At 37.1% G+C, this 26,663-nt stretch overlaps 1 protein-coding gene across 2 annotated transcripts; it reads right to left on the bottom strand.

The window, feature by feature from the left end:
• Positions 1-13,446: 13,446 nt before the first annotated feature.
• traf2a (Tnf receptor-associated factor 2a) lies at positions 13,447-26,649 on the bottom strand. Of its 2 annotated transcripts, XM_007230090.4 has the most exons (11): positions 26,328-26,649; positions 26,016-26,229; positions 23,257-23,335; positions 22,557-22,655; positions 22,298-22,459; positions 21,580-21,654; positions 21,414-21,488; positions 19,706-20,200; positions 15,867-16,044; positions 15,221-15,369; positions 13,447-13,811 (listed from the first exon to the last, which is right to left on the bottom strand). In XM_007230090.4, exons 2-11 carry the CDS (start codon positions 26,201-26,203, stop codon positions 13,593-13,595), a joined length of 1,719 nt encoding a protein of 572 aa, XP_007230152.1. In that variant the 5' UTR covers positions 26,204-26,229; positions 26,328-26,649; the 3' UTR covers positions 13,447-13,592. The 2 variants fall into 2 exon arrangements, with proteins under 2 accessions (XP_007230152.1, XP_049326281.1); XM_049470324.1 differs by lacking the exon at positions 26,328-26,649 and having other exon boundaries at positions 26,016-26,314.
• Positions 26,650-26,663: the final 14 nt, after the last annotated feature.

Below are 26,663 nucleotides of genomic sequence, written 5' to 3'. Positions count from 1 at the left end.
TGTATACATAGACAGCTGCTACGCCAGGAGACAGGCTATGCAGAATCTATGTATATATGTCTGTCATTTTAATGGTATAAAAAGTGATTTATTGGTGCACAATATGCCACGTTACGCCCATTGTACAGAGTGCTGGGCAAAAAGCACAAACCCACTGTATCTCAGAAAGCTGTAGGAGAGTGCAGTGGTGCTATTGAACAAAGGTATGTACATTTTATCATGTTTTACTACACCTAAAAGTTTATTTTAAACCTGAGTTCTCCTTTAATGTCCCTTGTACCACTACTAGGGGTAACCGACTGTTGTTTGTGATGGCTCTCCAGATGATTACACCAGCAATTAACCGCAAAGGCAGGATTTGTTTCTAATAATGATACAATCCATGGTTCTTGAAGACGAAAGTGGCTGACAGACATATGGCATAGATGGCAGGATATTAGTCAAAATTACTGTCCTAATAATTTCAGTCCAAGATACCACCTCCTCTCAAAGACTGTTAACTGGGAAAAATATCTTTGAGTGGTTTATAGAGGCATGTATTCTTGTCAACGATTTCTCACCAAGTGGTGCACTACCCAAAAAAAGCCTATGAGAGTTTTTTAAGGGCAGCAGAGAAGCACTTTCATGCCTTCTTGTGACAAGGCCCAGTGTCTAACCACAAAACACCTGTAATCATTTACATATCTGCCTGAAACAATACCACTTGGTAAAGTTTAGCAACAATCAGGGGTGCATCATATTATTTTGACAATTAATTTTTATCATCATTTATGGCATTTATTGGCACTTTTACGCCGTCAAGTGATCAGGAGATGGCTGGTTTGAATCCCGTTCATGCAGCTTTTGGCTGCCAGAGCCCTGATAGAGAGCACAATTGGCTTTGCTCTCTCTCTGGGTGGATACAGTAGATGGCGCTGTTTCCACTCATCACTCAAAAGGGTGATGTGGATCAGCACAAGGCGTCTGTGAGCTGATGTATTGGAACCGTGTTGCTGTGATGCTACTCGGTAATGATGCATCAGCAGCACTTCGAAAAGAGGCGGCGGCTGACTTCAAATGTATCGGAGGAGGCATGTGCTAGTCTTCACCCTCCTGGTGTTGGGGCATCACTAGGGATAGGGGGAGTCCTAATGAGGGGGTTGGGTAATTGATCTTGTAAATTGGGGAGAAATAAAAAAACAATGCATACTTCACCAGTAGTTCACATGTTATTACATTGATTGTTAATGTGTAACTACACAGTTATAAAAGCCACTTTTTTCATTTCTGTAACCATGGCAATTCATTGAACATTCTTGCATCTTAAGCAACACGACCTCTCATAAAAAAAAGCTCAGGACCCCCATAGTGACAGCTTCCTGATTACAGCAGGAAAGACCCCGGCTCATAACACCCAGCATGTTAACCGCTAGTTATAGAGCACGAGCCCCCAAACTCTGACTCAGCCACCAGCCTGCAGTGCCGAGTGTGTGAGAGTGTGTGTGTGTGTGTGTGTGTGTGTGTTTCAGCAAAAGCCCACCGTATCTACTGACGCACATGGTGGTACACAGACGGTGGTGCCGAGACCCTCCCTGTGTTAATCCATAGATTAGACCCTTCTGTCTGCTGTGATACAGAGCTGCAGATCTGCCCTGAGGGGGGGCGGCTGTGTACCGTGGGCGGCCTGAAGCCCCCCTGCTGACGGGGTTATCTACCACACCACTCTGATTCCCTAAACACAGACCTCTCTCTCCTCTTTAAGGTCTATAGCACCCTATATCATCATATCCTAACAAACATACTGTAGATATAGATTTAGAGTATTAAGAAAAAAAAAGAGAGAGAAAGATGATTAACTAATGATTAACTAAATTAACTAATGAACAGAAATTGAGAATATGAGAATGAACTGGAGGGAAGAACCTCCAAGAACATTGTAAACGAGGAGACTAATTTACAGAAGAAAATAGACTAATAGATACTGATAAAAATAATGCAAAATAATGCAGTTGTTGGATCTGGTGAAGACATTCCTGGAAAACCCTTGCTGTATATGGGCGAGCCTGCTGAATAATGCCAGTGTCAGCCTGTTCTGAACTCTGATTTACACATTAAAGACTCCAACTCCCAGCATGCACTCACACTGGACCTTCCAGACTCTGCTGATCACGCTCTCCGAGCTTCTGATTGCCCACACCTGGTCTGTGTTTGTATGAGTGCCCCTTTGTTTCAGTAACTCCTGGCCAACTATTGACTCTAGTTTACTAGTTCTTTTACAACAAGTTTCTTTAGTTTGTTTTCCTTTGTTATCGACCCATTTGGAGTTTTTTGACTACTCTTTTACCTTGTCCTCTGTATCATTTGTTTACTTTTGTCAACCATTTTTGTGTGTTTTTTTACTACTTTTTTGCATAGCCCTTTTACCTTCTGTATGGGTCTCCTGTTTTATTGCCTTCTACACGCTGGTATGTTGTTTATTCTTGCTGCCTTCCTGTTATTAATCATGCATGCCCGACCCTCGTAAATCATGTAAGCTTAACTACTTGATTAGTAAATTTTATGTAAAGTATCTAGATGTGTCTACCTCACTTCTGGCCCACATGACAGCCAGTTGGAAGTCCTATTTGAGAGGCAACACATCAAGAACTGTGAGTTTTTTTTTATCTCAATAAAGTCTGAGAATTAATTTATTTGAGTGGTAAATAATTGGGCTTGTATTTTAAGAAATATGAAGGCAAGAACTTAAGGCAACAGTTTGGATTGATCTTTCTATGTTGGTAAAACTAAAAAAAACTGAGTCAGAACAACTTAAATTCATAGATCTTTATTTGATTTAATTTAGTTGTGTTTACTTAAATATTAAACTTAAATATTTTAAGTTAACAGGGGTTGAAAAAACAAGTTGACATAATGAAATTTTGCTTTTACGCATTAATTTATTACAGTATATTGTAAGTGGCTTAGACAAGTTCCATTTACTTAAAAGAACAGAAAGTGTCAGTCCTGACGTTGACATCGTCTGCCTGCCATGGATTCTAGCTCACACATTAAAGACTCCATTTCCCAGGATACACCTGCACAAAACCTCCCGGATATGCCGGATCATGTGATGCTTCAGCGTTCCGGCTCACCTAGTTTCTAGGTTTAACCACACCTGTTTCCCCTAGTATACATACCCCCTGTTTTCCTCTTCTCTGATGCTGGTATTGATTATTTTCTTTTCTTTTATTATTTTTTTTATTTTGTCTTTTTGTTATTTCAGAACATACTGTATGCTTCTTGATCTTCTCTGATGTAGAATGTAGTCCACGTTTACTTCTTGTTCTAGGATGTTTTCTCCCTTCTGGTACATTCATAAATACATTTTTCCAGATTATAGTCTCTGATCTTCAATGCACAAACTGCAGAATGATCTCCAATGTTCTACACTGTTTTCTGTTCTCTGTTTAAAAAGGTTAAACCAGAGAACGTTCTACAGCTAAGAAGTTCATGGAGGACGTTTCTGGTGTTTGGTGGAAATGATCTTCTGTGTTTTTAACGGTAAGGTTCTCACACATACGGTAATAATTCAGTCCAGCTCAGCAAGAACCGGTATCAATCAACACATACAGTATCTTTCAACACTTCCTGAGCTCCTGCTGCTGCCCATTATTACCCAATCTGCTGAAATCTGATTTCCACAAGAAATTCCTGCCAGGTAAATGTACCCCCTTTCCTGATAAATATCTTCACGCTGAACTCTAGCTGAACACTCTAGCACGCCTACAGTGGAAGATCTGAGTGAAGAATCTGTTTCTCTTTCAGAAAACCATACGTTCTATAATATTCCACTCATCCATCCATCCTCCTGACCTTCTCCATCCTCGTCTCTGGTCGTTTCCTGAAACCCCGCCGGTATACTCCCATGGGAAAACACTGGTGTTTGAAGTTTGGCACACAGACAGGCTGTATTTTTACCTCTCGGAATGTCTGGATTCTGCTTTCCTATGAATCTCGGAGAGAAGAGTGCAATACCAAATGTACGAATTTGAGAGGATGACATCATCGCTGACCTTTTGTCTGAATCACGTCTTTCATCAAACTCTGTTATTTTCTCTTAGTGAAATGATACTCTGTGTGGAGTTTATGATTCTGCTTAGGATCAAGAAATGTTGCATCTTTCTCAGGAAATGGAAATCTGGAATAGAGTTCTGAGTGATGAATCGGTTCTGAATCAGTTATGGTTTGGGCTGCATATGCGCAACATTTATCTTAATAAATGCTGTGCATCACTAGGTATCAGTCTGATTGTTTGGAACTATTGCTGGGCGATATTGGAAAAATCATATTTAAGCAATAGAACACTTGAGGTCGTGTGTTATCACGAATAATGAAGGCAAGAGTGTGTGGTTCATACAGACTAACACCACGAAAGTTAGCTTGAAATCAAAATTGGGAATAATCGAAAATGGTAAACGTTAGGAGCTTGAAATAACGCTAAACTGTCCTCTCCTGCTCCGTGGAGTCGTCTTCAGGTGAACGCTGCGTATTTTTTGAGCATTTCTGCTTGTTTTTGCTGGGTGGTGTTGGTTTTAGCTAGCCGGCTGGACTGTGGTTAGGTTAGCGTAGCTTGCTTTAGCTCAGCATTAACTTAGCTTAGCCTAGCCTGGCTGGTTAAGTTACCGTTCTGGCTGTCAGACGGCAGTAACCAAGGTGATTTTTCCCTTCCTTTTTTCCACAAAAGAGGAGCCAGCGCTGCGGGCTAGCCTGTGTCTAACTGTTGTATAAATCACGATATGGAACTTTTTTATATCACGATAACGATATATATCACGATATACCACATTTAAGTATGTTTTCAGTTATTCTTCAAAAAATATGACAAAATAATATCATTGCTTACTTTTTCCAACTTTATTTTAAAGTGATATTAAACTTTCACAAATGAGAATTTCTACCTTTTAGTGCAGCGATACATATGTATTAAATGAAAACAGATGAGGTAGATGCAGTAGCTATTTTTTTCAAAAGAACAATGCGTCTCTATTGTTCAGCTCTAATGAGTTTAATAACGTAAAGCATGTCGCAAACCCACGTGACGGCACGTGTCCGTCAAATAATGTAAAGCAGCGTCATGTCGCAAAACCACATTATGAAGATATTTTTTGCAAAACTTACTTTATTATCACTTATATAAACCAATTTTATGCAAAGTGACCACGCCAATACATTTCATCATAGCCTACTTTATATATTTGCATGAATAGTTGATGAAATTACTGTAGAAACAAAAGGGACGATAGAAGGTCAGTAGCACAATAGACACTTTTCTATCGCCCCCCCGATATCTATCATCATATCGCACAGCACTATTCGGAACTATGGGTTTTAGCTAGGGCTGTACAATATATCGATTAAGCATCGTCATTGCGATGTATGCAATAAAAACAAACACATCATGTTGTAATGGTTTAGATTTCTGACACAAGAAGTAGATACACAGCACTGTCTCTGTGTCTGTGTGAGTGACAGGCTGCTGCTGCCTAAGAAGCGCAAGGGGGAGGGGAAAGCGAGTGTAAACACGAGGTAACTGTATGGCCTCCATCCACATTGTTGGACAAGTGCTTGTAAACACAGCGGCAGACAGCCTGTGGAAAGATGTGCACCTCAGTCCAGCACAGTTTTGCGCAGATACAGATTTCCAGCTACAGCTGAATTCACGCTTTTTATCCCAGAAAAAAAAACATTTATATTTACCTTTTAAAAAGCCATTTAAATGCTTGATTTCCTTTTGTTTTGCTGTTTTCCTTGGGTTTTGAGTGCTTGGCTGACTCGGGCTGAACTGAACTTCAGTCAATCCTTTCTCTTTTAGTAAATTTTACTTAATTTATTTTTGCTGAATCAATCCTTTATTTTAGTAAACTTTACTTCATTTTTTTTGCTGAATAAATGCTTTTTTAGTAACCTTTACTTAATTTCTGCATACAGTATTACCTAATTACAATTACTTAATTTATACAATATTACTCAAATAATTTATGATACACAATATATTATGATTCCCGAAATTTAAATATTTTTAGTTAAAACACACGTTACACTGTCTCAACAAATGGATGGCATGTAATACATTCTTTTTTAGTATACTAAAAATAAAGTATTACATGCCATCCATGTGTTAAGACAATGTAATACTGTCTGGTTACTAAAAGAAAGGATTGATTCAGCAAAAATAAATGAAGTAAAGTTTACTAAAAGAAAGGATTGACTGAAGTTCAGTTCACTTATTTACTTATTTATGTAACATTTAAGTTTTGAAATTGAGTTGAAGTTACTTAACTTTATCTGAAATTAAATTTACTTAAAAAAAACAAATGCAGAAAGTTGTGAAAGTTTTTTTAAGTAAATTTTACTCATCAATTTTTTCAGTGTACCCCTCCAGCCTAACAAGAATCAGGACAAGTAAGTGGTAAAAACCAAGGGATGAAATGGGATTGGGCCTTAATCTCTGTCTGAGAAACTGACCTATACTGTACAGGGGTTGGACAATGAGACTGAAACACATGTCATTTTAGTGTGGGAGGTTTCATGGCTAAATTGGAGCAGCCTGGTGGTCAATCTTCATTAATTGCACATTATTGCACCAGTAAGAGCAGAGTGTGAAGGTTCAATTATCAGGGTAAGAGCACAGTTCTGCTCAAAATATCGCAATGGGAGACATACCAGAGTTCAAAAGAGGACAAATTGTTGGTGCACGTCTTGCTGGTGCATCTGTGACCAAGACAGCAAGTCTTTGTGATGTATCAAGAGCCACGGTATCCAGGGTAATGTCAGCATACTACCAAGAAGGACCAACCACATCCAACAGGATTAACTGTGGACGCTGTAAGAGGAAGCTGTCTGAAAGGGATGTTCGGGTGCAAACCGGGATTGTATCCAAAAAACATAAAACCACGGCTGCTCTAATCACGGCAGAATTCAATGTGCACCTCAACTCTCCTGTTTCCACCAGAACTGCCCGTCAGGACAATAAATTATTTTGTTCTAAAACCAGGTGTTCCAGTTTCATTGTCCAAGTTCCCAACATTAGCTCAATGCTGACTGCACAAAATTTCATGTTAAATCATTTTTAAATCAGGTTTTTCAGGTGAGAAGTAAAAAAAGTGTCCTAAGAAATGTGGGCCTTGGATTCCTCATATGGGAACCTACTGATTTATTCTGCACTCAGAGAGAAAATCCCCTTGCTGGACATGAACTTCACCAGTGAAAAGTGCTCTGTGAAAGCCATCAGAACACTGGAGACCCACTCTCTCTCTCTCTCTCTCTCTTTCACTTTCTTCCTGTCCATTTCCTCCAGGGCCGAGTGGGTGGGTGAGCTGCACTCAGCCACAGTGGAAAGGCACTGTGCCATCCCACCATCTCCATGCCAACAGTGCCATCATGTGGTAGGATGAGAAAAAGTTCATGATGAACAGATTCAGAGAGGAGAGGAGGAGGAAACAACACTCGCTTTCTGCTCACCCTAACACTGCCCAGCCAATCACAGCTTACAGCCAATGAAAACCCAAATACCAGTGTCTCAGAAAATTTAAATATTATATAAGACCAATTTGTACTTTTGGCAGTGTGACAAGTCCTGCTGGAAAACGAAATCCACACTGACTAGATTTGACCTGGACTTGATAATAAAACACAGTGGATCAACACCAGCAGATGACATGTCTCTCCAAACCATCACTGATCATCAGTAAATTTTACATTTAATTTGTAAATCAAGGGAGCAGAGTCTGGAGGAAGAGTGGAGAGACACACAGTCCAAACTGCTCGAGGTCTAGTGTGAAGTTTCCACCAATCAGTGATGGTTTGATATATTGGAGAGACATGTCATCTGCTGGTGTTGATCCACTGTGTTTTATTATCAAGTCTAAAGTCAGTGCAGTTTTGTTTTCCCACAAAATCTTACAGCACTTCATGCTTCCCTCTACTACTGACAACTTTTATGGAGATGCAGTTAGATTTTCCAGCAGGACTTGGCACACTGCCCACACTGCCAAAAGTACCAATTGGTCTTATATAATATTCTAATTTTCTGAGACACTGATCGCTGTTTTTTTTTATTAGCTGTAAGCCATAATCATCAACAATAGAAGAAATAAACACTTAAAATAGATTCACCTTTTGAACTGAATTTATGAAATAAAGTTACTCTTCAATTATATTCCAATTTTTTGAGATGCACTTGTACAGTTTGTGTCAGTAGAATGTAAAAAATAACTTGAACCTGATGTTTGTCGTTGGTTGGCTGCCGTCTCCCATGCCGACACTGTAGCTAGCTGCAACCAGCATTGCTAACAAATATGACTATTAGTTATTTTGTCTTTATTTCCCATTCAGACCAACAGTGAAAGTGCTTTTTCTGACATTTTTAGCCAAATAAATTTGGTTGCCAAAATTGAACAGTAAATCCCCAGCTTTCATACAGTCTCTGAACTGATTTTAAAAGACGAACAAATCAATAAAACACAGCAGATTCACAACAGTGAGGCCAGAAATGCATTTATTGAATATGTCGTAGAGGATTCAACCATGACAAAGGGAGAAAAGAATCATGGTTCCTTCCTTGGTTTTACCACATTTACCACTGCTTGCGGTAAATCCGTCCAACATCACATGTTTACCCACCAAAAGTCCCACTTTGTAGCTCTGTAAAACAGCATTAGAAAGGTTTATGGCACTGCGAAAACTTTGTGATAAAGTCTTACAAAGTTAGAAACTGTTTAAATCGTCAACACAATTTATTAAATGCCACTTTTTCAGAAATAAAAAAAGTACACAAATAGTTAAAGTTGAAGAAGATCATTCCAGGATAAAGAAATGAATCAATTTCAGTGAGTTTCTGTCGATTCAAATGTAAAAACATAAGAAAATACTGTTACTTTAGTGTATTATGTTTATTCAAAGTCATTAAACAAACAATGTCACATTTTTTTTTTTGTACATATTATTATGTTGAACGTCTGAAGAACGTTTTTTTTTTCTGAAGTTGTAGTTTTTGTAGTTGAAAATCTAACCCCGTTCCGTTCGGCTGCGAGTGAACACATCGTCGACGTAGATTTCACACTCAAACAATAGGAAGGACACTTGTATAATTGCACACAAGCTAAGAACTGCCTTAAATGTACTAATATGCAATATGCAACAAACTTTTACAACTTTTCTCTTCACAAACAAGTAATGTAGTGTTACGTGTAGTGTAACGACGTAGTGCTAATGTCGTCCAAAGGCGAACCAAACGACAACGAAAAGAAAAATCATAGTTTTTTTTATCGTTTCTTCCATTTTAAATATAGGCTATCCCCATCTGTTGAATTAATCCTTAAAAAGCTTTAGATATAAATGGCTCACGAAACACCACGCTTGCAGCATGCAATGGTTGCTTAAGCTATATAGCCTGTGTATACGCAAGTACATGTGTACGTACGTATTTTTGAGGAGCTATACTACTACAGGCAATACATCACATCATCGGTAGGTTTGCAAAAATCCATAATAATTTTTATTTATTTTTTATTTACAAAAAAAGAGTGTGTAAATCTCACTGGGGCAAAAAGAGCAAGCTAGAGCTAAAGAGAGCTATAGAGCAAAAAACTGATTAATAATATTAATATTATTATTATGACTACTACACCAAATGACGCAATTAACACGGCTCCTTAACGGAGAGGAGAAGGAGAACCAGCAGAAGAACCAGCATTAGAACCAGCAGATCTTTCAAAAAAAGCCTCGTTTCCTCAAAAAACGATGACGACGACCAAGCGTGGAGGAGAACTTGCTAAAAGCCCAAAAAGCGCCCGAACACATTTTTAAACCATCCCAACAGGAAATAGGACATATATTATCATTACTTAATAGAATGTATTAGATATATCAATAATATTTGTTATATATGCACAGCGCGCGTCGGCCGTAAACGACCGCGTGCGCCATATAGTCGTATATAGTATATCTATTTATACTTAAATAAGCAATTATCACACGTAAACTCTCACATTTATAACCATCATAGTATACTGCATCATCATTTCTATCAATCGATCAATCAACCAATCAATCAATCAATCCATCAATCAATCAATCAATCAATCAATCAATCAATCATCCAACAGATCAAAGAAAAGAATAACTAAAAGCAATAGAAATAAAGTGTCGGTCTACGAAGTAAACCCATACTTTACGATATGTGTATTTTTTTTTTCTCTTGTTCTTCTTCTATTGAAACGCCTCGTGCACAGAGACACTTCAACGTCTGTCGGAACTGGTTTGAAAATAGGCTGGGTTTAGGTGCTTAGTTAGCATGAAGGCATCTCAAAAAAGTGTCTCAGACTCCATCGAAGAAAACAATCAAGACAATCAATCGGATCGATCGGAAACCTCATATGGAAGACGTACTGTAAGCCCTTAGGATGGAAGAGTCACGCACTGTGTAGGTGGTGGTATATCAATGCTCTCTCTGTGGTGATAGTAGTAGAAATAGTTGTAGTAGGAGTAGTAGTAGCAAGGGTGGTTGGGGTGGTGGTGGTGCTTCCCAAAACAGACTACGCCTTTTTATTTCTCGTAGAAAAAAACAAACAAAAAACAGACAGAGCTTGGGCTGGCTAGCTCGCTTTTTTTTTTCTCGTAAAACTTATGTCCAATAATCATCCATATTCAGATGGCTTAAAGGTGCTACAGGTAGTAGAATTAGTAGAATTCGCAGTATATATATATATATATTAGTATAGTAGGTCCTTTGCTTTCAGAGTTGCTTCCCTGCTCCCTGTAGCTTGTCTGTCCAAAGCTCTAAGCTAGCGGCTAACTGCTAACTGCTAATCGCTAATGCGTGAACATTTACGCTAGCTTTCTAGTCTCGTTTCGTGGTCTCATTTAGTTTTAGTTCAGCTTAGTGTTGTTTAGTGCGCCATGGCTTCGGTAACAATATAAAAGTAAGACTTTTCGGAAAAGGTTTTGTAGCAGCTTTGTTAATGAATCTCTCAACGTTTTTATAACTACTCTCAGTGAGCTTTTTAACGAATCTCACAACGTTTTTATTACGAATCCCACTGAGCTTTTTAATGAATCCTGCTATTTCTTTTTAACAATTTATAAAAAAAAAAATCTCATTTGAGTTTGTTTAACTAATACGGCTAAAATTTGGTCACAAATCCCATGAATCCCTAACGAATCCTGTGAAACTTCTTAAACAATTATTGCAAATATTTTTTTTTTTTAACAAATCCTTTAAATGTTTAATGAATCTCACTAAGATTATTTAACGGATACCGCAAATCTTTTTTTAAGAATCTTACAAAGTTTTTTAATGATTTTTTTTTATTTATTAATTATCTGTTTTTTAAACGAATCTGGCGAAATCCAGCTGAGCCAATGTCGCCTCAGAAAACAACAGAAGGACCTGCTGCTATGGAAACAAATACTTTGAGACTCAAGCTATGTAATTCGCTTACCAATCTTTTAACGATCTTTATGTTTTTTTCTCTTATTTTTTTTTCCTTTTGTAATGATTTACGATGATCATTTACACTCACACAACAAACTCAACACGTAGCTCCTGGTACAACAACCACACATTTGTTTTCTAGCACTTTTGCAGGGCGCAAAACCCAAAACGAAATCCTTGTAGGACAGAGGAATGAAGCATAGAGATAAAACAGGAGAGGCTACGAGAATTCTCGAAGCCTGTTTGGCTAATTCTAGTTAAGAGAGTAAATGTCGGTAAGTGACGATAAATGTCGACGAGTGTCGGTAAGTGTCGTAAAAATGACGTAAAGTGTCGTAAAGTGTCGTTAAGTGTTGTGTAGTGTCGATAAGTTGGTTAAAGGCGGTAATAAGTATCGGTAAGTATTTTAAAGAGCCAATAGTCTTTTTTTCCCCACTTTTTTTTTTCGCCCAAAGCAGCACGATATCAATAGTACACTCAAAACGAGAAAACATCAATAGTACAGTACGATTCAACATCAGCCCTTCCACGCCACACAAGAAAGCACGAGATCAATTAATCAATTTTCAATCCTAGTCTAATTCTCCCCACTCTTCTCTCACGTTTAGTTTAACGTTTAGATTAAAGGTCACGTAAAGCCCGTTGTAAACCCCTACCCCTTACCATGCCTCTGCTTAAAGTGAGATGGAGATCGGTCACACACACTGAGGCATGAGAGAAAAGGTGGAAATAGAGCGTTTTAACACCTCGATTATATATGTATATATTTTTTTTTTCCTCTGACAGGGAGTTACGAAGTTATGAAACTGGCTTCACTTCTCAGGTGCAAGGTGCAAACCTGGTCTTTTGCTAACTTGAATGTATCTTCCACAGATCCAACATGCAAACTTATACAGCAAAGGACACCAAAAATGGAAAGGAAACCCCCCCCCAAAAAATAGACCTCCATCCACAGACACACGGCTCAAACACCAAGCAGGTTGGAGAAAAACCCAAATTCTGCGCTTTGGACTTCATGGAATTCAAGCAATGTCCACCACTACAGATAAGTACCAATGAACACAGGACTTGAGATATCAGAAGATCAGAAGAGGCACACGATGCAAAGAGAGAGGGAATGTAAGAAGACGCACGTGCTGATGCGTTCGTTTTATATATGTATATATATATATATATATATATATATATATATATATATATGTATGTATATACATATATATATATATGCTCGGAGAAGCAGCAGCAAACGGTGCTAGTAGTAGATGCTAGTATTAAATGCTAGTATATTATATGAAGCACACTTAGTAGGGAGATAAGGATAAGGAGGATAAGAAGGCAGGATATATATATATATATATATATATATATATATATATATATATACGTATACATATACGTATATATATATATATATATATATATATATATATATATATATATACACACACATATATATATATATATATAGCTGCAAAAGAATTCGTCAGCTTCATTCACTGTTATTGAAACTCCACGTCTGTCTATGCAAAATATATATATATTCACTCGCACACGGTTCAAAGAACACAGGAACGAGAAAAAAAAAATAAAAAATGAACCAAAAAAATAAATTAAGGTGAAAATGTGTCAAGCCCCAGAAATACTGGCCACAGCACAAGCGAAGCGCTTGGAAATGAAATGACTTCTATCCTGTAAGTAAGAATTCTTCTCAATCTCAATCTCTTTAAAAGGCAGAAAAAAGTGCCAACATCTATGGCACAGGCATCAATAGTTACATTACAATCACTGCTGACAGCTACCCCGCTACAGGGGAGAGAAAAGAGACAGTTTCCCGAAGGGGCAACTCTATATGTATGTATATATATATGTATATATATTACAGTAAAACTGCACATAACTCCAGGTACAATTTTGGTTGGCAACATAATGTAGAGCAATGTTAATCCCAGAGTAACAACACCCTGGGAGTCATTTCTGAGGGGGGGGGGGGGGTTGGGGGGGGGAATTGGGCGGCGCAGGCCCACCGGCAGAGCTCTCCTCGAGGACCCAGGCCTCAGAACGGTACTGCAAAAAACAACCACTGCAGGCTGGAGGAGCGCGCATGGCAGCATGGAGGCACGCGGACGACGCGGGAGCGCCACTAAAGGCCGGTGAGGTCGACGATGGCCTTGATGAAGATGGTGTCGTCCCGGATGTACGAGTTCTTGGAGTCCAGCTTGGAGAGCGGGCAGAAGAGCGGGCAGCCGCTGGCGATGTTCATGTCGCTGACGGGTCTCTGGAAGGAGGAGGAGGAGATGTCGGGCCGGAAGGCGTCGATGATGTGTTCTCGGTTGTTCTGGTCCAACAGCATGAGCGTGACCTGCAGATACAGCAGCGGTGGGAATATACGCATTTAATTTTAAATATTACACAATAATTACAAACACGTTTTATTGCTATTTTTTGCTATGTACAAATGTATTGGGACACATGCTTATTCATTGTTTCTTCTAAAATCAAGAGTGTTAAAAATAGAAGTTATGCTTCTTTTGTTGGGGAAACTGTCGCAAACGTCCAGGAAAGGATAATTGCTATGATTGTCTCTTTTTTATTACAATCAATTACAGTATTGAAAAACAAAATGCCACGATATGATACAATATTATTAATTTCTTTCTCCCCTATTTTTACAAGTCATTGTATTACCTATAAAATGCTAACACACCATTAACGCACTGTATCTACAACAGGGAGCAACACTGAACTCTGAAATGTATATATAGATAGCTTTGTGAAAAAATGAATAAAAGACCACTTAATGATGAGGATTTTCCTTGATTTTGAGGAAGATGGATGATCAAAGCCATCAAACCAAGCTGAACTGCTTGAATTCTTGCACCAGGAGTAAGAAGCATAAAGTTATCCAAAAGCAGTGTGTAAGACTGGTGGAGGAGAACATGCCAATATGCATTAAGACTGTGATTAAAAACCAGGGTTATTCCACCAAATATTGATTTTTGAACACTTAAAACTCCTAAAAGCATTTTTTTTTTGTTATTTAAATTATTTCTCATTTTCTGCATATAAATTCTCTAAATGACAATATTTTTATTTGAAATTTAGGAGAAATGTCTGTAGTTATAGAATAAAACAACAATGTTAATTTTACTCAAACATATACCTAAAAGTAAACATTTTCCGTCTTTATTTGGCCTTTTTTATTGGATTTACTGGATTTACACCATCATTCCAGGGAACACTGTTCCACTCCTCCACAGCTCACTGATATGAGGTATAGAGCCAGTAGGTTTATCTGTTTTAAAGACCATCAAAAATGTTTTGATGAAACTGGCTTTCATCAGGTCTGACACCTAAATGATTCACAGAGTACTTTGGTTAGTTTAACATTTGTTTAACTTTTAAGTTACTACATGATTCTTTATATGTTCTTTCATAGCCTGGATGACGTTAGTAATTCCTTTACAATGTAGAAAAAAAAATAAAACATTGAATAAGAAGGTGTGCCCAAACTTTTGATTGGTCCTGTATTGCAAAATTACAGGATGTTACACAAACCCTATAAAAACCCAATTTTACCTAAGAATGCATAAGGAAATAGGCATCATATGGAACCGAATACAAAAATAAATATTTCATCGTATTGTCTCTACAATTATCACAATATTATAATACTACAATAACACACAGAACTATGCTTATGGCTTACATACTGTTTGCTATTCATCTTTTAACACAGAATAACTATGTTCTAGTCTAATAACGGAGTACCTTCTGGTTAAAAGGCCACTTGAGCAAGGCATCACTGTGTCCCCTCATCACCACGAAGAACAGAGACAAGTGAGTGCCACGCCCCGTTCCATCCCCGTTCAGGTAGATACGCAAACACATCTTGTAGCCATATTTGCTTGTGTAAAACGCTGGAACATAAGAGAGAGAATACACTGTGTAAACACAATACCCACCTTTAGCTACTCCAAATAAGATACCTAAGAACAATATACAGGGCTGTAGTGTAGGGGTGGGCAATATAATATCGTATACAATATATCGTGACACAGAAATATTGTGATATTAAAAATCCATATTATGATAATAGAGATGTTCTGTTTTAAAAGTAGTCTATTATTTACTGTGAAGCTTTAAGTGTATTTATTGTATAATTATTTTAGTTTGCAGTTTATATGCATGCACTAAATATTCTGCAATATTATTTGCTGAATTATATTATTTTATGCTATATTATTTATTTTGCCACATTATTCCGTTATACTATTATACTATATTCCTGAAATTAATGAATTATTTTAGTTTTCCTATATCGCCAAGTATATCGTTATCGCAAAAATACCCTGAAATATCGTGATATTATTTTAGAGCCATATCGCCCACCCCTACTGTAGTGTTTATGCAGTACCTGGAGAGAACATGGCCGGGGCCCGTCCCGCTACAGCGTCCTGCCTCTTCTTTGAGAAGTCCGAGATCTTCCACACAAACACGCCGTCGTAGGTAGCAGCAGACATTTCTCTCATCTTCCCCTCCATCTCCACGATAGAGAGATCCCTCAGACCCACCGTCCTCTCCAGCTGACGAACCTTCAGACGATCAGAAGCAGGTATAGAGTGCAGGTATAGATCAACATACCATAAATATAATGTACATTAAAATACTCTAAAACACACTCACACTAATGCATCTATGAACAACTAACAAAACATATTCTTGATATATTTTCATCACAGGGCGCAATAAAAGAACTGTTAAATTTAGTTTTCAGAAGTTTGCAGGTCTTTTTTCTTCGTTTTACCGTATTTTTCACACTATAAGGCTTACTTAAAATTCTTTAATTTTCCCCAAAATCTTCAGTGTGCCTTATAATCCTGTGCACCTTATGTATGAATTCTACCACTCAGGTATTAAAGAGCAGTAAAAAAAAAAAAACAAAGCCACTCTGCTGAAGTACAGCGTTATACAGGAGTTTCAGTTCAGTTCTCCAGCACTGATACTGGAGCAGTACTAGCATTTACCTCTAACCACGCTAAGCGCTAGCTCTTTTGCCGTTCAGGGGTGAGTATTATTACTGGCCTGTAGTCTGCTGCTAACCCCGGCTAGCACTGGTGGAGCAGCATTAGCATTAGCATTAACTGCTACCCACGCTAAGCACTAGCTCTTTTGCAGTTCAGAGGTGAGTATTATTATTGGCCTGCAGCCTGCCGCTAACCTCAGCTAGCACTGCTGAAGCAGCATTAGCATTATCCGCTAACCACGCTAAGCGCTAGCTCTTTTGCCATTTAGAGGAGAGTATATGGCCACACCCCTGTTCCTTACAAGCGTCGCACAATGCGCCTTATAATCACTCTCGATCAATCTCGATTAAGATTTTTTTTTTAAGGATTTTTAGTTCTTACTTAACAACTTCACTTTTGTTAGTTGTAAACAGGCAACAGCATTTTCAAGCGACATAATGCATAATACTCTACAAGTTTTTTTTTTAACTGCTCTAGTATAAAAACACTATCATATTTCCAAAATCTGAATAAAAGAAAAGTTTTATCTAATCAGAAGAAGTGGAATCTAATGACAAGTACAACACTGCTGATTAGTGGACAGGGTTTAAACACCACACTAAATTAACCACTTCTGATACCAATATTAATATTTAAACTAATGATTAAAATTCAATATAAATATTTTTTTTAATCGTCACACAATCGAATACAGTATTGCAATACAAAATATTATGACATGAAACCATATAAATATTTTCTTAAACCCCTATTTTTTACCAGCCTGGTATGAACTAAAAACTGTAAAATAGTCAGTTTGAAAAATATATTTTATTTACATTTACTTATACTTCCATAAAAGAGCGATTTTCAATCTAGTGATTATAAAAGAGCGATGTTTCAATGTAAGAAAGCTAGTTTAACCATAGCTAAAACACTGGCCTCTACAGATGCTACAGGTTTCCATTTTCTACTTTTAAATAGTTTCAGTAGTAGAAGTATAGCGGGTCAAATCACTAGTTTCCACCTCAGCAAAAGCAGAAACAACAGCTGAAACAACCTTCAAAAAGACGTGTATAAACCAATCAGCTAGTCATGCAGACTGCTTCTACAGACATTAGTGAAATAATGGATCTCAGAGTCAATCCCTACACACCTCCAAACTTTATGTAGCTTCAGATTAGTTCATCATCACTACACACCTCCAAACTTCATGTAGCTTCAGATTAGTTCATCACTACACACCTCCAAACTTCATGTAGCTTCAGATTAGTTCATCACTACACACCTCCAAACTTCATGTAGCTTCAGAGTTCATCACTACACACCTCCAAACTTCATGTAGCTTCAGATTAGTTCATCACTACACACCTCCAAACTTCATGTAGCTTCAGAGTTCATCATCACTACACACCTCCAAACTTCATGTAGCTTCAGATTAGTTCATCACTACACACCTCCAAACTTCATGTAGCTTCAGATTAGTTCATCACTACACACCTCCAAACTTCATGTAGCTTCAGATTAGTTCATCACAACACACCTCCAAACTTCATGTAGCTTCAGATTAGTTCATCACTACACACCTCCAAACTTCATGTAGCTTCAGAGTTCATCACTACACACCTCCAAACTTCATGTAGCTTCAGATTAGTTCATCACTACACACCTCCAAACTTCATGTAGCTTCAGAGTTCATCATCACTACACACCTCCAAACTTCATGTAGCTTCAGATTAGTTCATCACTACACACCTCCAAACTTCATGTAGCTTCAGATTAGTTCATCATCACTACACACCTCCAAACTTCATGTAGCTTCAGATTAGTTCATCACTACACACCTCCAAACTTCATGTAGCTTCAGAGTTCATCACTACACACCTCCAAACTTCATGTAGCTTCAGATTAGTTCATCACTACACACCTCCAAACTTCATGTAGCTTCAGAGTTCATCATCACTACACACCTCCAAACTTCATGTAGCTTCAGATTAGTTCATCACTACACACCTCCAAACTTCATGTAGCTTCAGATTAGATCATCACTACACACCTCCAAACTTCATGTAGCTTCAGATTAGTTCATCACTACACACCTCCAAACTTCATGTAGCTTCAGATTAGTTCATCACTACACACCTCCAAACTTCATGTAGCTTCAGATTAGTTCATCACTACACACCTCCAAACTTCATGTAGCTTCAGATTAGATCATCACTACACACCTCCAAACTTCATGTAGCTTCAGATTAGTTCATCACTACACACCTCCAAACTTCATGTAGCTTCAGATTAGTTCATCACTACACACCTCCAAACTTCATGTAGCTTCAGATTTCATCACTACACACCTCCAAACTTCATGTAGCTTCAGAGTTCATCACTACACACCTCCAAACTTCATGTAGATCATCTTTATCGCGAAAATATGACATAACATATACTTACAAATACAATGACAATTTTTTTTGACTGATATGTTGTCGCAGAAATTATTGCGATAAACGATATTGTTTGCAGACCCTTATTATGATAACATCATTTCATAGCAAAGGAATTACACCCTTTAAAAGACAATACACTGTTCCTGTTCATGCAACTAATTTTGGAACCCAAAGTTCCCAGCTTGAACGAAAGTAATATACCCACCCCACACCATGACACACAGCCCCGGTCTGTCCCAGCTGGCCTGCGTTGGACCGGTATAAAGATCCTGCTTCAGCGTTTACTTGAGAGATATGCTGATGGTGAGAGGAAAACTGAGGCAACACAAACTATGGATTCACTAAAGTTAAGCGACTAGAGACGCCCTGGGGCATTACTCTGTTTCTTTAAGTTTGTTTTGGGTGTTGGCAGATGGCATTTTTCCTAATATAAGCTACGTTTTGAGTTCATTCACTCCCTGTGTCTATGTCTCTCTGTGCTTCCGCACTACCAGGTTTTCTCTCCTGTAAAGTTACTGTTCTGGAGATAAGTGTTTTTCATTGGACAGCGACGATATACTATTTCAGGTGACTCTTCCTCGTGAAGACACAGATTAAAATACCAAAAGTGTGCAGATCTGTCCTCAAAGATGCATGTGCTACTTAGAAAAATATGAAGTATAAAACACATTCTGGTTTGTTTAAATCTTTTTTTGTACCTGTATAGCGTTAATATAGTCTTCAATATTAGATTTACAATATTAAATTTAGTCTTCAATATTAAATTTTCAATATTAAATTTACATACGAAGGTGTGTGTTCACCTTGTTATTGAGTATCTCGATCTTGTCCTGGTCGAGTCTGTGCTGGCGGTTGTAGGCCTCCATGGTGGTGGCGGAGCGCTCCATCTCTCGGTTCAGCACGCAGACGATGTTCTCGAAGGTGCCCACCTTCAGCTCCAGCTCCTGGCAGCGCCGGCTGAGCTCCGCCACCTTGGTCTTCTCACTGTGGAGCTGCAGCTCCAGGGCAGCTCCCACCGTGGTGGGCAGTGGGGTGAAGGAGGTGGCCAGGGTGGGCGGCGGAGGTGGGGGAGGTGCACAGGCCCCCTGCACGGGAGCCCCCGCACTCAGCTGGCCCATCTTCAGCTCCAGCTCGCGCAGAGACTGGTGCAGCTCCTGGATCTTGTGGCTGGCCAGCTCCAGGCTCTGGGGCTGCAGACTCTCCAGGTTCACCTTGATGCCCATGATGAAGTGCAGCAGGAGGTTCAGGTGCTCGTAGGAACACGCCCGCTCGTGGTCGTGGATCTTCTCCTTCTCTACCTAAAGGGGAACAAACAGATTTATTTTTATTTAAATCATTTATTAATACATTTTATCCCATTTTATTTCCAATATGGAAGGTGGATTACCCAATCTGCATAACTAAAGGCTGCTTTTATACACATATAACTAGGCCTGTCACGATAAGAATTTTTTGTGGACGATATATTGTCCCAGAAATTATTGCGATACCCGATATTTTTGAAATTTTTGAATTTTTTAAAATGCCACTGACGTAATGATTACAGAATAACATAAAAAAGTTATTATACACATTTTAAAGACAGCAAAAATTTAAATAAGCATTTATTATAATTAGTTTGGGAATTATACACTTATTTCTTCACCTACTTTAGTCCACACTGTGTGTATAGAGCCACAGTTATCGAAGAATGTCTGGCTAAAACACTGTTCACTGTTATATACGTGAACAAACATACAAATAAACACAATAGACAATATCACGATTATCAAAGATTATTGAGGTCATGTTCAATTATTGTACAATAAATCGATATTGCAATTATTGTGACAGGCCTACATCTGACCATAAAAGTGACTGGAGTTCAATGATTTGAATGGATGAGTGAATATTTATGGCAAATTCTATTTTTTCCCCCTTTCCTTTATCATTATTTTAATTTCTTCTTTTATTTTTTTTATTATTGCTCAGTTATAATTAGTAGTTTTAGTTTTTTGTGTTCTGAAGTTTTGTTGTTGCCTTTTAATTTAGCACCTATTCCCACCTTAATTAGGATTTTATGAGACCTACTTTTAAACTCTTATTTATTATGTATTATCTTATTTGTTTTATATTGTATTTTAAAATATCATATATAACTTAAATTAAAATGTTTTTTTTTCTCTTTAATAATCCCTATTCAAAGTATTGGCCGGGCTACATTATAAATGAGGGCCACCAGATTTAATAAAGGATGCATGATATTATATCTTATGATATAACAGCAAAATAATGCAATTACACCCTTTTAAAAAATCTTTGAATATTCCACATGAACAAATAAAATAAATATACACAAAATAAATATAAATAAATTGCTAATATACATGCAAGTGAATGCAGCGGGCAATATAAAGGGCGGCAAAACGTATCAATGTCACGTTTATTTATTGCTTGTGATAAGGGGACAGTAAAAGACGTGTAAAGGAGGTCTCTGGGTGTAAGAATGAGATTCCATTGAGGTTTACTTACGGACATGTCACAGCCAACAACGTGAAATCTGCAGGGAGTTCGAAATTTGGTACACAGCTTAATGTGGTCCACATACTGCAGGAGACGTAAAGAACAATATTACACACCTCTACACATAACCAGAGAAGTACATGTACAATATATAACACTTATTATATTTACTGACCTTTTCTCTGGGAATTTTTTTCTTTGCGCAGCCTTCACAGATCATTGGGTATTTTGGACAAATCTCATCATGAGCCTAAAAATCAAGATATTACACTTATTAACTCACCAATAATTCAACATTATGAAATTCCAGAACAATATATATACGTCCATTCAAAAGTTTGGGGTTCACTGTAATATTAAACAGTGGCCACTTAAGCAGTTTTATAGGAATAAATAGAAAAATTAAAAGTAACGTATCTGGATTTTCTGGAGTTTCAAGAATGAATCTTCAAATTCAAGTTTAAGAATAAACCCATATACTTTCTATATACTTACTTAAAACCATTTTCTGTAAGGTTAAACTGCCTTGATATTTGATCACCACTTTTGCTACCTCAGCATTTCTGCACATAGCTTTTACAGATTTTTTTTTTTTAAGTTATTCAACATTTACCAATTTAAAATTAGCTACAGTGGTTCTGAGTGTCATTCTACAGGTCTTCAATTCTTAGTTTTTAATCAAGTTATATCAAGTTGTGTATATGTGGAGGTACTTATTTTTAACATACTCATATTATTGAATGCATTTTATACAAAAAATAAAATGGGAATAAATTTTCCCAAACCTTTAAACTCACATTTAGTACAAACAGACCAACATAAACAGTTCACCTGCATCTGCATGTTGTTATCATACGTAACCTGGTAATCTGTATCTGGTTAAATTTCCTCACCTTAATATTTTTGAAATGAAAGGGTTCTTTGCAGTATTTGCAGTTCAGAGTTCTCTCAGGACATTCTCTCTCGTTGTGCCGCTCCAGTTCGTTGGCCCTCAGCAGCTCTTTACAGGAGGGGCAGGGGATGATCATAAAATCACACTGTCCCTCGTGGGTGGCCTGTAAAGATTAAACACAGGTATTAATCAGTGTGGTACAACTTTACGGGTCAAAGGTGAAGAAATAGGAACTGGAATTCCAACACAACAATAATTACTTCATATTCTTTGATGGTGCCCGTCCAACTGCAGCCTTCATTGATACAAACAGCTTCAAGAGCTTCAACCTCTCTTTTGGCAGCATTGTCTGGAAAAGCCTGGAGAACATATGAATTATATTAGTTAACAGATACTATATAAATAGCTTTGACAGGTTTTTATGGATTCAAAAGTAATATTTTTTAAATGGACAATTTTTTGTGTGAAAAGATAGTATTTCTTTATTAATTTATAAAAGCTCTTAATATAATAACAAAGTACATAAACTGATTTCTCATAAAAAGCCTATTTTAAATATTGCTAAACAAACATATTTAGCAAATCCATCTCTGAAAAAATAGTTTAGTGTTTATATTAGGGATGCACCAAAAATATTCTGACAAAAATGACAATTTTTGATGACATGCTTAAATCACAACCAGCTGGGATATTAAAATGTGCAGTGTTTAATAAATATTTTTTTATTTTTTACTTTTTTTAAGAAATCATGCTAAAACTATACACAGACTATTTAATTTATGTAATGGTAAAAAATGGCGACATGAATATAAACAAAAATATAAATATAAATATAAAACAAAAAACAAATATTTCATTTTTTTTCCATTTCAACAAATATAAATATACATTTCAGTGTATCCCTATTTTAATTCATCAACTTAATTTAATTTGAGGTCATTATTTGCAATGCCAACTTACACAGCCTTGTTTCAGAATCGACGTTGGCTCCTCAAATATATCTTCCTTTATACAGGCACTGCATTTCTGTGGGCCAGAGCTGTAAAAAAAATAATAAATAAAAGGTAAAAAATAATAAAGCCATAAATACCACAACAAAAACATGGATAAATACAGGCCAGCTTCTCCTTTTTTTGTGTCAAGTAGAACACTTGTCTCAATGCTGATCACTGAATGATTAACTGTGCACAAAGAGTGGAATGTTATTATTACAACATGTCGGATTGTTGACCTCTGATGAAATTAGGTGATTTTTTTTTATAGCAATGTCAGTTTTCTGTCTACCGTGCTGCTCTAACAAGAACAGAACTGATTTGTCTGACTTGTAGGACTTGTTTTTAAAACAAAAAAAAGTATTGATGTTATATATATTATATAGATGCTTTGTTAGCAAAAACCTTTCATTTATGAAAATGAACGCTAAAAATATCTTTGTTTATGAGTGCAAAATATTGCACTGTCAGGTTTTTATTTGTCTAATATCGTGCAGCCCTAGCTAGAACAATTGAGTTGTCTCAATACTTATCACAGAAACAGGGCTGCACAAAATATTGTTTTAGCACAATCATCATGATGTGCATGTCATGCTACAACTTTCTCTATATAAAAAGGGAAAATTTGCATTTTCTCTGACATATCACCCGTATTTACATTTACAATTCTTGGTGTAATATCAATTGTCCTAGCTAAGGCTGCACAATCTTGGGGGAAAAAACTGACACTGCCATATTTTACACTTTTAACAGAAAAATAGAGAAAAAGACCTGTATAACATCAAATATGATGAAGAAAGACCTGTGTTATTAGCTGAGAATGGGCAAAATATACATCTGACAGTTTTAAAATATATATGCATTGCATTGTCAGTTTTTTTTACCCAATATTGTGCAGCCCTAGCAAGAACCAGTATTTAAGAATGATGAAGGTAGACACAGTAGATACACATTGTGATGATGACAATGCTAAAACAATATATTTTTCAGCCCTAGTTCTGGCACAATACTGAGAGAACAAACTGAAATTTTGCAACATTTAGCAATATAAAAAATAGAGAGATAAAGATATTTTAACTGTCAAATTCATATTGTGCTAACCAAAACAACTGTTTAACATGATGAGTAATGAAGAATGACCTGTGGTGGGTATAGCGACAAATCAATTGTTCTACCGATATTTAACACTCATAAAAACAGATATTTTAGCTAGGGCTGCACAATGTTAGGGTTAGTTTGCACAGTTTTTAATGTCATTTTTTTAACTAGCCCTAACACACTGTGATGATAACGATGCTAAAGCGATTGTGCAGCCCTTGTTCTGTGATGAGGATTGTTTTGGTTGGGGCTGCATAACCAGTATTAGACCAAAAACTGCAAAAACTGACATTGCTATTTTTTTATATTGTTTTTTTTTTTTGCATTAATAAAATTTTTAAAATATGAAGCAATGAAAAAAGATATATAATTTTCAGGAACTGAAAGGAACTGATAGGATGTATATTGTGCAGCCCTTGTTCTGTGGTGAGGATTGTTTTGGTTGGGGCTGCACAAAGAGTATTAAATCAAAAACTGCAAAAACTGACATTGCAACATTTTTATATATTTTGCATTAAAACAAAATGTTAATAAAATTAACAAACATTAATAAAAGTGATAAATTTTAAGGAACTGTAAGATTGATAGGATGCAAAATGGACAAAAACAACAGTAGTAAAACATCAATAATGATGAAAAAAAGGATGTGTGGTAAGTATTAAGACACAATATGAATCTGACACAATTTCTGTGTTTTTAATGATTGCAACACAATATTCCTAACACAATTATAATGATGATGACAATGATAAAGTGATATATATACTGTGCAGTCCTAGTTCTGTGGATTGTTTTGGTTGGGGCTGCACAAAAAAAACTGACATTGCAAAATCCTGTTATTTTTTTTTTTTTTTGCATTAATAAAAAAAAAGGTAAAAAAAAAATAGTAAAAATATGAAGCACTAAATAATTTTCAGGAACTGTCAGATGCAAAATGGACAAAAACAACAGTAGTAAAACATCAATAATGATGCAAAAACTGACATTGCAATTTATTTATTTATTTATTTATTTTTGCATTTTTTGGAATTAATAAAACAAAAAAATGTTAATACAAATAAAAAACATTAACAAAAGTGATTAATTTTAAGGAACTGTCAGATTGATAGGATGCAAAATGGACAAAAACAACAGTAGTAGAACATCAATGATAATGATAATGATGAAGAAAGATGTGTGGTAGGTGTTGAGAAACAATACAAATCTGTCAGTGTATACTTTCTGTGTTTTTATGAGGGTTAAATATCGCTAGAACAATTGATTTGTCTCAATACCTACTACCACAGATCTAATCTGGCTGGCAACAGAGCACAATATAGCTCAGCCAGCTGGCCAGCTACACCCCAACACACTCTATTGTTTGTCTTGTAGCTGACAGACAGCAGTTCCAGTGCTAATATCAGCACAGAAACTAGTTTGTGAGGAGAATGAGAGGGAAATTTCATTATTAAAGGTTATTATATTTATTCTAGTCTTCTTTTGTTGTTGTGTTTAATGTGAGGCAGGGCCAGGCTGTGTGTATCCAGGCTTGATAGATAAGCTAAGCTAGATAACTAAGCTATAACGCTATTAGCCAGCGCTAACCCAGGCTATAGTTATAGTAAATCCCACACACTGGCTGGAGCTTACCTCACGGTCTTGTTAAAACAATAGGAACAGAAGCGGTGTCCGCACTGCGCCTGAAACGGCCTCCTGAGGATCTTCTGGCAGATGTTGCACAAATGCTTGTCCTCAAGCTTGTTGGCGAGGATTTTCCTCGGGAAGCCAGGTTTGTTTCCTTCTAGTGAAGATGGTGGGGACGGTTCCTGTGCAGCCATTATTCCCAAACGAGCATGTGACCTGGCTATGGAGAGAAACGAAAGCAGAAAATCAGCTCGTTTTTCAGCCTAAAACCATTAAACCAAAGCTTTCCCAGCACGACCAAACCATTAGCCATCTTACAAGCCTGCTGGAGAGCTCGCTGGTTCGTGCTGTCATGCTTGGGACGAGGCTAAAGCTGAAGAAGTTGAAGCTGAAGCTGCTTTGCTCGCCAGCTTGTTAGTTCTATGGATTTTGGTCCGGTCCACCTTAAACGCTGCCATTAGCTCTAACGGGGGCCACCGTTACTGGCGACGCTTTGTTCACGGCGAGATTTAAGGTGGACCGGAGAATTTGAAAATAACAAGCCTCCAGCTTCAGTTTCGTCATGGTTGGTTAAATACATTCAGTAGACAACAAAATACGTTTAATAAATGTTTTCTACACTGTGTTTGTGTCACGTAGCTAACCCTGGTTCAA

Source organism: Astyanax mexicanus, chromosome 22 (assembly GCF_023375975.1).
Source record: "Astyanax mexicanus isolate ESR-SI-001 chromosome 22, AstMex3_surface, whole genome shotgun sequence".
Taxonomy (NCBI): domain Eukaryota; kingdom Metazoa; phylum Chordata; class Actinopteri; order Characiformes; family Acestrorhamphidae; genus Astyanax; species Astyanax mexicanus.
Note: the sequence above shows the minus strand (reverse complement) of the source record. Positions and strands in the feature narration are given on the sequence as shown.